This window comes from Macrosteles quadrilineatus, unplaced genomic scaffold (assembly GCF_028750875.1).
Source record: "Macrosteles quadrilineatus isolate MER2022 unplaced genomic scaffold, UCM_ALF_1.0 Scaffold_1__1_contigs__length_201487025, whole genome shotgun sequence".
Taxonomy (NCBI): Eukaryota; Metazoa; Arthropoda; class Insecta; order Hemiptera; family Cicadellidae; genus Macrosteles; species Macrosteles quadrilineatus.
In genome coordinates this window covers 197,807,235-197,819,699 of record NW_026542594.1, presented here as the reverse complement: position 1 = coordinate 197,819,699, position 12,465 = coordinate 197,807,235, and the positions used below count along the sequence as shown (strand labels likewise).

General features: G+C 35.7%; 2 protein-coding genes across 3 annotated transcripts in view; one reads left to right on the top strand and one right to left on the bottom strand.

The window, feature by feature from the left end:
- Nucleotides 1-8,180, top strand: part of LOC128993900 (phytanoyl-CoA dioxygenase, peroxisomal-like) — a 26,245-nt gene extending 18,065 nt beyond the window's left edge. For both annotated transcript variants that reach the window (XM_054417999.1, XM_054417989.1), the window contains exons 3-8: nt 1,075-1,240; nt 2,600-2,710; nt 3,148-3,300; nt 4,005-4,139; nt 6,830-6,970; nt 7,515-8,180. In XM_054417999.1, the coding sequence (XP_054273974.1) occupies nt 1,075-1,240; nt 2,600-2,710; nt 3,148-3,300; nt 4,005-4,139; nt 6,830-6,970; nt 7,515-7,574 (766 nt within the window). In that variant the 3' untranslated portion in view covers nt 7,575-8,180. The remainder of the gene's footprint in view (nt 1-1,074; nt 1,241-2,599; nt 2,711-3,147; nt 3,301-4,004; nt 4,140-6,829; nt 6,971-7,514) is intronic.
- Nucleotides 8,175-12,465, bottom strand: LOC128993916 (phosphopantothenoylcysteine decarboxylase). The gene is made up of 3 exons (XM_054418025.1): nt 12,166-12,465; nt 11,279-11,424; nt 8,175-8,395 (listed from the first exon to the last, which is right to left on the bottom strand). The coding sequence occupies exons 1-3, from the start codon at nt 12,463-12,465 to the stop codon at nt 8,293-8,295; spliced, it is 549 nt and encodes a 182-aa protein (XP_054274000.1). The 3' UTR covers nt 8,175-8,292.

Genomic DNA, 12,465 nt, shown 5'->3' with positions numbered 1-12,465 from the left:
TTTTAGTGAAGATGATTGGGAACAGATCAAAGCCAGATTGATAATGAATAGTATTTTTTGTATCATCGTTTAAAACTTAAGGAAGAAAGATTTTCTTATATTATCAAAAAATTGTGAGTAGGCCTATATTATTGAATGTTTGGTGTTGAAATGAAATAGTACTTTACGTGTAGGCTTTTTACTAAAAATTCTTTCTTACTTTTAAAAACTGTTCTTCTGAATACATTCAAGCAATAATCGTAGACAAGAAACAAACTATGAACACGTCATGCTCATGGTTGGGGTCGCAACCATATGTGTGAGATTAAACTTAGCTGAAATAATATTGAAGCAAAGTCCCTTGTTGGCATGGTGTGATAAATGGTGTCCATTAATAATCATTGGACACAAAAACAGCATAGTACAAAAATGTTTTATTAACAGAATCAATCGTAAAAAGATCAATCTATAATCTATTAATCTATTAAAATAATAGATTAATCTATTTAATCTCTATTTTATCTATTTATTTTTAATCTATTTAAATAACATTAGGTTTAACAAATACAGTACCTAGGTTTGCTGCTACAAGGAGGGTCCTAAAATGTGTTTTTAGTAAAATATTAATAGCTTAGGATAAAATAAATAAATTTGACTACCTATATCTATTATATGTTATATCAAAATAGGAATAATCAGTATTTACTACTGTACTGTAAATTTTAAAATTTTGAAAATTGAGGTGATTGGATTGTTTATTGGTTCTAGAGGAACATTATCAAAATTTTGTGTGAACTTTTGGAAACAATATGATTTGGACGGATCCTTTTTGAAAATTATTATTCATGACACATTAAGAGGTTCATTGACCATAATGAGAAATCATCTATATGGCAAACATCAAAATTAGTCAGTCTTATAGCTGTATAATCCTTCGATATTTTATGTGTACTATTTTTCTGTGTCATTGGCAACCTTATTTTTTAAGGCAGAGGTATTTATTTTTATAAATTCTTTTCTCTCTAATACATTAAATTCGGTTGTTATACACCTTTGAGGTTCATAGAGTTGCAATGCATTTTCACACACACACAGGGATCACTTTGTGGATGTTTGCACTGGGTGGAGCCCGGCTGGTGGAATGTTTCTGATGAAAGAACCGACCCTGCTAAAGGCTGGTGCCACTGGGGAACATCTCATTTATAAAGTACAAGATCTGCTCTACGATGAAGTCTTCTCACTGTACACCTCCTTACCAGAGGTAATTGTGACTAGTTTTCTTCAAGGAAAGGCAAGGATGTCAGAAAAAAGAGGATAGCAGCTAGCTTACCGGTACCTTAGAAGAAGTAGGCTACTGGTAGAGAAAGAAAGTTCACAAATTCCCTACACTTAACAAAGCTCCCCCTGGGAAAGAAATGTTTGTTTTGTGTGCCTTCTGTGGCATACGTCCCTATTTCTTCTAAGAGCTGCTATCCCCCTTTATTCTACAATTTGAAATAGTAGCTTTACTGATAGGCATGCTTTATGTGTGATCCCAAAATAAAAATAACCTTTATCTTAATGCAGAACATTTTTTCTTAATCAGTGTTTTTTTTAGGCTTTTTCATTTTATGTCTTCACAGTACATCGATATTTAGCCAAAATAAAATCCAAAGAGAAAAATCTATCTCCTCCTCTAAACTAGTGTTATAGGTAGCAACAGGTGTTGTGTGCAATCCCTATTTAACTCACTAAAGTCGTAAACTTCCACCCAAACTGGGCACTGTTTTAGCTATGGACCGGCTAAGACACATTAGTAAGCATAATATGGATTGCCCACATACAGGAAACGAACCTGCACAGTGCAAAGTTGGGTTAGCTGCAAAGTTACTACACTGTGAAATGCTATGACAAGCTACTCTAGTAACACCTTCTTTTATATAAGATTAAAAGTGGTCTTAGAAATTGATAATTTTTTTCTAAATGTATAAGAATGATCATTGGCATAATTATAATATCTGCGCCGCAGCAAACCTGCAGGACTAAGCAAACTTACATGCCTGATTTGATTTTCACTTAAATCTGTTTAAAAAAATATATTTAGGTTTAGCAAGTGCATAGGTTTGCTGCTCCGGGGAGGGTATTAAAGTGTAGTTTTAGTAAAATATTAATAGCTTAGTATAAAATAAATAAATTTGTCAAGTTCGATCAAAATATATCCATAAACAAGCAAACTATAACAGTTTTCTTATTCTCCATAAGAATAACATGGGAATTTTAAATTTGTAAATTTTCTTCTAAACCAATAATTGTACAAAACACGTCAATATACTAAATTATTAATTTGTTTAAGTTCTTCAAAATTGTTTAGAGAGAAATAGGAAATTTTATGTTTTGAGAGTAAAAAATTAGAAAACCCTACACAAAACCTCTTTCACATGGTCCGTTCATGCCGGTTCACAAACTCGTTTGAATAAATTTGTGTTTTCATTATCAACTCATGTATTTTCAAAATACAAGTTATGACTGCTAGAAGATAAAAATACCTTTAAAATCAGATACAATCACAATAAATCATCTCTTAAATCTGATTTGTTGGTTAAAATTATATTTAGTTAACCGTATTTGTTATGTTTGCTAGTTGCTGGACTACATTCAATGTTTTACCGGGCCAAACATAACAGCAATTCACTCCATGCTGATCAACAAGCCGCCAGACGCAGAACACACTACGATTCACCCTTTACATCAGGTATCTTCTTTGTACTCTTCCATAAAGTATTCTGGAAATGAAAAACACTGATGATTTTCAGAAATTTCAACTGTTTAATATTTTGGCTAAGTACAGTAGAATCTCGATAACAAGACTCTTATGGGGATTATTAAATAAGACTTGTTATCAAGGTTGACTTCTTAGTGAGGTTGGCAGAAACATGTGATAAAGGGTACAAAAAATTCAAGGGGATTTGAAAATTACACTTGTAATGTTACTAAACTGATAAGTTAGTACCATAGCTTTTTGATGGTTTGAAACTAGACCCAGCTTTTCCTAATCATTGGGCTTCAAATAAATGGTCCTGGATAATAAAACAGCTGGTCTTGGTAAATAGTAAGTGAGACACTATTTTTTATGAGGGCTTTATTAATATTTTTATATGGGTCTAATCATGACTACTTTTGCATTCACAGGACCTGCTCTACTTCCCATTCAGGCCGGCCAACCTAATAGTCGGAGCGTGGACAGCCATGGAACAGATAGATGAGGAAAATGGTTGTCTTATCGTTTGTCCTGGCTCTCATAGGCTCAACCAGTTGTACCAACATGGCACAGAATCATTCCAGGTAATTTTCAACTACGGCTCTATCACACTAGGCAATTTTACAATAAGCCAGCGAGTAAAGAAGCAGACTTGACGGAAAATAAGACATTCAACACCCACTACTGTAGTGACATTCCTACACATAATCAAGACTAATCCTACTTGTTGCTCGTGCATGCAACTAGTTCGTTCAAAATCTGACCTTTAAGTCACTGGCAGAGCCAACTTTTGTTTAATGTATAATACAATTAATTAAAAACTGCAGTTAGAAAGGATTTTCTGGAAAAGGCAACCTCACTATTTAAGTACAAATTGCATTTTGACAATCATAAAACATTTAACATTTTGTTGGGAAAACGAGGAAAATTTAAAGCACTTAAGTGTGATAGGTTTTGTTTATTTCAGAACATATCAATTGTATTTTGAGATTAGTAAATATATTTTAGAAAACATCAAATGAATGTCAGTTGTATTTTAGAAGGCAACAAATGAATTTAAGAGCAGTGAATTCTAGAAATAGTGAAATGTACCTATTTGAGAACTTGTGATATGATAAAGAAATAAATATTCACCTGTTTATTCTCAATTTCTCAAATAAAAAACCGTCATCTGCACATTGTAGTTTTATCAAATACAAGTAGGCCTAAAGATTCTCAAAAACAATTAATAACTTCCCGAATAAATGTGGAAAAGGTGTAGTTTTTAACTTTTAAAATTCATTTTCAGATAGGGCCATACAAGACATTCTACGGTGTGAAGAGCCAACAAAAGGAGCCTCCGGTTCCCCTCCGCATGGAGAAAGGGGACACTGTTTTTCTCCATCCACTCCTTATACATGGATCAGGACCAAACCGATCAAAGGTAAGTTATTTTTGTTTGAAACTAGTTCTATTTTAAAGGAATGCCAATTGGCTTGTAAGGAACTATTTGAGAAGGGATAGAGCTCTACTAGCTTACCTGAGAAAATTATAGTCCAGAGGCTACTAGATACACTAAAGAAACCCAGTGGCAGTAATTTGGCCAAGCTTGACCCAATACAATTATAAGCTAGCTAACCTCTATTCCTTTTGTAATAATTCCTTTTTCCTTTGTATCCTACTTATGGTTATAAAACATGGTTCATTGTAGGTTTTTTGGTTAAGTTAGTTATTTAGCAAAATAATAAATAGTAAACATATTCCATTCATAATTTTCTTTTCACCACACTATGATGTTTTTAATTGATTTACAAACGTTAATTGGTGGCTTAAGGTTTTGCTGGCTATGCCAGCTGTCATCGTCATTTGGAGCAGGTTTTTACATCCCTAGGGCAGCAAAATCAGCTGCCCGCTTACTTTCTTAAAACATAAATGCATGTTAAATACACAATCAGTATCCATAGTATTGCAATAGAATTGTTTTACTGTAAACGCTGCCTAGCAACTATTTATTATTATATTTGCTGACTCCGCAAATTATTTCTTCATATAATCTTAGGGCCCTTTCACACGAGGCCACTGGTGGCGGACACCGGTGTCCGCCACCAGTTACCGGCCAGGAAACTGCAGTGGATGGTACAGGCAACTTACAAGCCACTCTACTACAGCCACTGTACTGGTAGTTGTGAAAATGCTGTCGAACAATGAACATCTCCTTCTTCTTGCGTTGATAATAAAGAAAATAAGGCAAAGGCACAGGCGTACTATACCGAATAGCCGGTTACTTTTCAATTTCGCAAATTAGATCATCAGTATCCACTTTGTTTTCTATTATTTTGTTTATTCTCTTCTTCTGTTGTTTTCCTTTGTCTTTTTCTTTTTCAGCAACGTCCTTTTTATTTTTCTTCTGATCACTCATTTTCACAAACAAACAATTCAACACGAAAACACTCAACAACTACAACCATAGTGCGTTTGTCTTTGCAGTCTGCACGTGAACTGATTCAAAATAGTAGCTGCGTGCTCTCATCCACGGTGGCGGCCACTGGTTGCTACGTGTGAAAGCTCCCATATAATTCAATGCCCCGCGACGAGTTGCCGCCACTGCAGTTGCCGGCGGTGGCCGACTAGCAGTTGCGCGAGAAGACACTGCTCGGCCACTGTGTAGTGGCGGGCAACTACAGTGGCTGTGTGTGAAAGGTCCCATTTAAAATAATGTTAAAGCTGTGGCGGGCAACCAGTGGCGGCCACCGGTGGCGGCCACCAGTGGCCTCGTGTGAAAGGGCCCTTAAAGTTGTAGCATTTACTATTGGATACGGAAGTTGTATTAATAGTCTAAGGTTGTAGTAGTGTTGACTATCAGTGTGTATTACTATTGTGTTGAATAGTGGTAATAGGGTAAAGTGTGGTGAAAAATTGTGTTTGTACCACACAACCAAAATGGTTTTGTAGCTCTGCTAGCTTACCTGGTAGACAGAGTCCAGATTAGCTTTTGTAACACACACAAAACACATAACACAAATCAGTAAAACTTAAATATTCGTCCCTGTTTAAGTTTTACTGTTTGGTGTTACCGTATGTGTTTTATGTGTGTTACTAAAGCTAATCTGGACTCTATCTACCAGGTAAGATAGCTTATCCCTATCCTTGTAAATAATAATCCTAATCAGCCAATTGGCTTTTCCTTAATTTCTAACTGGTATAGAACAGTTATTTATCTATTATTTAGATACTTTAGGCTACTCCAGTTTTTCAAAGTTAAAAAGTTTTTTTTTTCAAATAAATAGCTTTGAAACAACTCTTGAATTAAAATACCCCCGCCGCAGCAAACCTGCCGACTAAGCGAATTTCCATTTGTCTGAATTGATTTCCAGTTAAATATATTTTAATAACATTAGGTTTAACGAGTACCTAGGTTTACTGCTACAAGGAAACTAATAAAGTGTGTTTTTGAGTAAAATATTGATAGCTTAGTACAAAATAAATAAATTTGTTAAGTTTGATCAAAATATATCCATAAACAAGCAAACTACAACATTTGACAATATTCTCCATAAGAATAACATGGGAATTTTAAATTTACAATTTTTTTAATTTTCTCCGTTACTAATAATCGAACAAAAATACTTTTGTATACTAAATTATTTGTTTTTTTAAGCTCTTTAAAAAGGTCTAAAGAGAAATCGGGAAATTTTGTGTTTTGAGGGTCAAAAGTGAGAAAAACCAATTTTTACCCCAATAAACCCCCCGTAAAGCCCCGTTCCCATGGTCCGATCTTGCTGGTTCCCGAACTCATTCAAGTTTATCCCGCTTTACACCTTTAAACCAAATTTCATCAAAATCGGACAAAAATTACTCAAGTTATCGCGTTCACGGACGTATATATATATATATATATATATATATATATGTCTATATATATATATATACATATATAAAAATTTGAACGAATGGTGTTTTTGGCCTCTGGGGACATCAAAATGAAAAAGTAAATCGGTCTCGGGTCTAGGTCTTACCGTGCCACCTACGGTAATAGCTACTTCCCTATAGGGAAATTCGCTAATAATATTTTTCTTGAGTACCATGTGTTAATAAGCAACTAATAATATTCTATCCCCAACTAAACTGTTTTAGCGGTTCCGCAAAGCAATATCGTGTCATTATGCTGCATCTGAATGCCAAGTGGTTGATGTGAAAAACACACCTCAGGAACAAATCGCCAAAGAGCTTGAAGCCACTGGTGAAAGAAAGCATTCAGTATCACTGGATTTCCAAGTAGGTATAAATTGGGAAAGTAATGTTAACCTGTAAAAATATTTGTGAAAACTTGGAGTTGGTAGTATTTTGGCCAGTATCTGTTAAACTCTTCCATCAGACATGACCTTCGTGAAACCTTCTCAATTTTGAATAAATACCTTCAAGCTAAAATTGTTGACCCAAAGTAAAATTTTTGAAGGTGGGGGGAGTCTGAGACCTGCGACAGTGCCAGGTTAGTGAAAATTCCAAGCTACTAATGCTCTCGACTCTGTGGGACAGGCTAAAATACCTTAAAACATTATAATAGCTATTTAGATTTTGAGACCACTGCTATATTATTGAACTATTGTGTCCGATTAGCAGGCTTTTGACTGTAAAGTACACGTAAAGTAAACTGTTGAATAATTCATTGTTACTTAATATCCTACACTCATCTCCATTCATACTTGGCTTAAAATACCTACTTTGTATGGTCGCCGCCATTTGCAATATGAATAAAGTTATTTTGATTGATTGATTAATTTCATTGAAAAGTATTAAAGTATTAAATTTTTGTTTCCAGTCCATCATGAAATTGCGCAGCGTTGTTGTGAGAGGATCTGAGGGCTTCACAAACAATTAAAAACTACTGCGGCTTCTTCTTTCCTAGACTATTTTTATGTTAGCTTAGGAAAATTTATTATAACGCCTTTTATATGCTGGTCCAATGAAAATTTACATTTATATTGAATTTAATTATCGATGAATAGACAAATTTAAGTCACAAAGACCATAACCACATGTTATAAGTTTTCTCGCTTGTTTTTTAAAGCGGTCCAGGGTTTACTAAATTTACTCAAATCCTAGGACATAAGCTATTTACACGTTTCTTAAGGCTAGGCCTAGAAGGTTGCGGCATTTATCATGACTTAGATTGGCGGGAATTAAACCTGGGACCTTGGGGGCTAAACCACTACACCAGGTCGCTCTCTGAGTTTACTACAATAGTAAATGTATTTTATTGTTTTAGTGTTGAGATGAGGTGGCTCTCAATAATATTTAAATAGTACCTGACATTAGGAGATAACATTGATATCCACAATAATGACTAAATTTAAGGGACCAAATGCAATATTCTTTCACTCTAGTATTGTTTATATTCTCTTTATTGTGATGGTGCATTGTTACTTTTATATTGTTATCAATTGTTATTTTTGTATAAAATGAAACAAATTTTATTTTTATTAAACGGTTGCTTTATTTTCCCAAATACTACTTAAAAACTATTGATGTAATTTACAGATAATTGCAGTACAATAAACCTGTATAAACATGTTGAATGTATAAACCTTAAAGGTCCCTCAGTCTTGAGCGCAGACAGTTTTCACGATGGTTTCAACATCTGCCATACCTCCAGGACCAACATCTCCACACATTAGGGTTTTTGAGACACAAGGGATCTCCCTGTAACAATATTTAACTTCTCTGTTGGGGTTCAAAAACACAAAGAGCAACACAACAACCTGTGACATCAAATACATGTTAAAAAAGGGCCATAATTGGAATCTAACAGGCCAGCGGCGGATCACATAAAGTAGCCCCTCAATTTTTTCCCTACCCTAGTGGCAATTTCATTCAAATCAAAGTTAGTTTTAACGCTTTTAAGGAAAAGCGGTACAAATTTGTGGGTGTGCCGGGTATTGAACTTGTCCATCCCTCCCGCACCGAAGTCCGAGACGCTAACAACTAGGCTAGCAAGTAGTAACACACCCAAATTTTTTAGCCGTTTCCTCGACCCGAGCTAGTTGAGTCACATCTGGTAGATTGGATTACAGTCCAACCTCGGTATAACGAATCTGAAGGGACCGAACTAAATATTCGTTATATCAAGGATTTCGTTAAAACGAGGTTCGTTATATTGAGGTTAGGTTTGCAGGAATTTCGCTAAGTCGAGGTTCAGAACCAGCATCAGTCAATATAGGTCGGGATTGGACCTCAATGGCCTCATTAAAACACAATTAAAGTAGCATAGGCTACAATACTTTACAGTGAACAGTGTTTACATTTTAAAGTAGAACCTCGATTATCCGGGGTACTAAAGGGAAGGGATCTTTAACATTGCGCAATCATGCCATTTCTAGTTATTGACCTTGGTACAGGTTACGGTTACAAACTGTATGTTTAAAATCACAGGTTACTCTAACCCACCTAAAACCTAGCCAAATACTGTATTTTATAGCAATAAACCACGTAAAGAACAAAACGAAACAGTTTAGAGTTTTGTAAGCTACTGCCCGTGATAGGCCGGTAGGCTACAGTACTGCTTTAAATCACAACAGAGGAATGTCAGTACTGTAATAATCATCAACTATAGCATTGGTGTTGCCTTAGTTTAAACAAATCATATTGAAAATAATAAAAATATTAGATAAGTCGTTATAAAAGTGTATAATTATAGCCAACTTAAAGATAATAAAAACACTCGTAAAAGGAATGTTAAGGTAACGATGTTGCTATTCTTTCTCTTTGCTTTGTTCTTCTATTTGTTTTTCTTTCTAAGGTTTCTCTTCATCCAAAAATTGTACAATTCACCATATTTACTTATCACCCAATCACAGCTTACTACACATTACGTCGTCATCAGTCCTCATTGAATGAAATCAGTTCAGTTCTCAGTTGTAACATATAGCGCGAATGCAGCGATGACAGCAGACGGGCCGGGATGTGTAAAACGGAGCAGACAAATGTTAGCGCAAGCGTTGACGTCACCTTTCCATTTCATTTTATGAAGAAACTGATTTTTCAAAAACAATAATGGTGGTTGGGGGGGGGGTTCGTTGTACGAGGGAGAGACGCAGACAATTCGTTACGTAGAGGTTAAATTCGCTATGTAGAGGTTCTGACAATGATAAATTCGTTATATTGAGGTGTCTTAGTTTTATCCGGGATCATGAAAAATTCGTTAAATCAAGGTCGTTGATATGGTTTGTTTGTTATGTAGAGGTAAAATATACATTGTGTCTTATGGAGAGTTCTAGGGGATTTAAAAAAATTCGTTATATCAAGGAATTCGTTATATTGAGGTTCGTTATATCAAGGTTAGACTGTATTACTATTCTGATTCATCGGCAGTTGGAACCTAGGGGTTAAGAAATACTAGTGGTCTTGCTTCAACTCAATGAGCTTGACCTTTTCTTTTTGGCAAATCGACAAAAAGACTCTTGGATGGGCGACTAGCTAATAAATTATATTACAATTTTTGATACAGTAAACCTTCGACAGTTCGACACTCGTTGTAGCTCGTCACGGGCTGAGCTATTTTGTCAAGTGATATTTAATGGTTACTATTGTGGTGTAAGCTGACTGGAACATTATTTTTTTATTTAATAATGACTTGAGACTAAGCTAATGAACAGTGAAATTGTTAAGTTTTTTAGTATAATAAATTTGGGTGATTTTTATATAACACTTGTGTTATACTTTCCTGTAGGCTATATCTAACTCCGTTTACTCCCTATAGTCGACATTTCAATAGTCCGACTTCCCTTCCACCATCGACCTAGAAGTCCACAAAGTATCAAATGTCAAACTACTAAGGTTCTACTGTAATAATATTAGGCAATACTATTTTCTCTGGGCAATCCTATTTAAATATGTGTTGGGTAAAAAATGTTGACCTTTGAGTCTCAGGGCGAAATTGGGTAGCTTTGAATATCTTTCGCATTCGTGGAAGGATTAAGAACTTCTCCTACACTCACGGCGAAAAAGTAATCATCCTGTCTGGTCGTGGGGACACTATCTTCGTCCCTACAATCAAGGCGACATCAGGATTGTTATTGCAGAGACATCTTCTATGACTCCTAAGATCATACCAAAACTCTGAACATCTTCCGCATTTACAGAGACATAACCTTCGTCTCCCGTGGTTGCGATGAAATCATGAACATCTACTCACGCTTGTGGAGGAATCGTGAACATCTCCTACGTTCAAAGCAAAATAGAGATGATCTTTTGCGATTATGGAAACTTCTTTATCGACTCCCGCGATCGTGGCAAAATCATTCAACTGCACAATCCTCAGGTGCTTTCGGCTATTGCGAGGATAAAAACTGGTTACAAAAATGAGGCCTGTAAACAGATTATCAGTAAAATTAATTTTTCTAAAGAAAAGCATCATTTGAGGTCTTAAGTGTAGGTCCCCTCCCAGCCCGAGGCCCCCCCGCCTAGACTACTGTCATAAGTCATACAAAGTTTTAAAAAACACGCTCTCCCGTTATATTTTTTCATTCATTCTTGAAAGGAGTAATAAAGCACACACTCCTTTCAAGTGCAAGTAGTGTAAGTTACCTGTATCCCCAGGACTTGAGTTGTGACACTTGCACTGATGTCACAGGGTGATTCCACATTCTTGTGTTCATCGCTGGACAGAAATACAACGGCTTCTGCAGATCCCAAGCTCTTGCAGTGCAAGTCAATAGATTATCACACAGTCCCTGTAAGAGAATAACCATCAATTAAATGGAATATCAGGATTTACTATCCTAGGAAGAGAGTCTGGACTCAAATTCCGCCGGGTTAGCGTCGTCTGTTTTCTTAACTGATCAGTTACCTGATACCGTGTGTACAACAACGTTGGATTGCTTAATAGCAGGTATTTGAACCTTTTTTAAAGGAACTAAGGTTAATTTTGGACTTTGCAAGACAAATTACAGGGAATCCAGACTTATAACTTACTAAGGTTGAAAATTAACTGTATGATAAAATAGCTTACCTAAATACCTATCATTATTATCATCAGCTGAAGTAAACCATTTTTTTTCTGCTGCCACAGTATTCTATCTTGAATAATACAATATTTAGTGTTACTGGTGAAATAATGTTGTCTTAAAAATAAATTTAGGCCTAAAAAACGCACGGCCACAGCTTAACAATGTCCCAGGTTCAGTGGCAGTGGTCGGCTGCAAGATAGCACGGGTCTCTGGTATCGCTACAACCTTGTAGTGTGAAGCTCTCTTGCAATTCTTTACACTTGTAAAAAATATTCCCGCATGGTTTGTACCATGTGGTAAACCATACGGTGAAAACCATATACTCAGCCACTCATTATTGTGGATGATTTGAGAATCTACTGTACACCTTTAGTTGCTTCTGAAGAAAATATTATTACTAGGCCAGGTAATATATAACTAAATCCTATCCAAAAGACTTTTGATTTCATAAGCTCCATAACTTACATTGGACATTTTCGCAAGAGTGTTGGCATCTAGTGGTGCAATAACGAAGACATCAGCCCACCGCCCCAGCTCAATGTGAAGCACACGGTCTCCTCGGGTCTGCCAAGCAGTCCACTCGTCTTCATCAACGTGAACTTTCACTTCAGCGGAAATATCCGGTAAAGAGACAAAGTGACGAGCATGTTGTGTCAATACGACTTCTACTTCACAGTTATTGTCTTTAAAACACTTAATTAATAATGGAAGTTTAATTGTCGCTACACTTCCACAACAACCAATCAAAACTTTTCTTCTATCCAT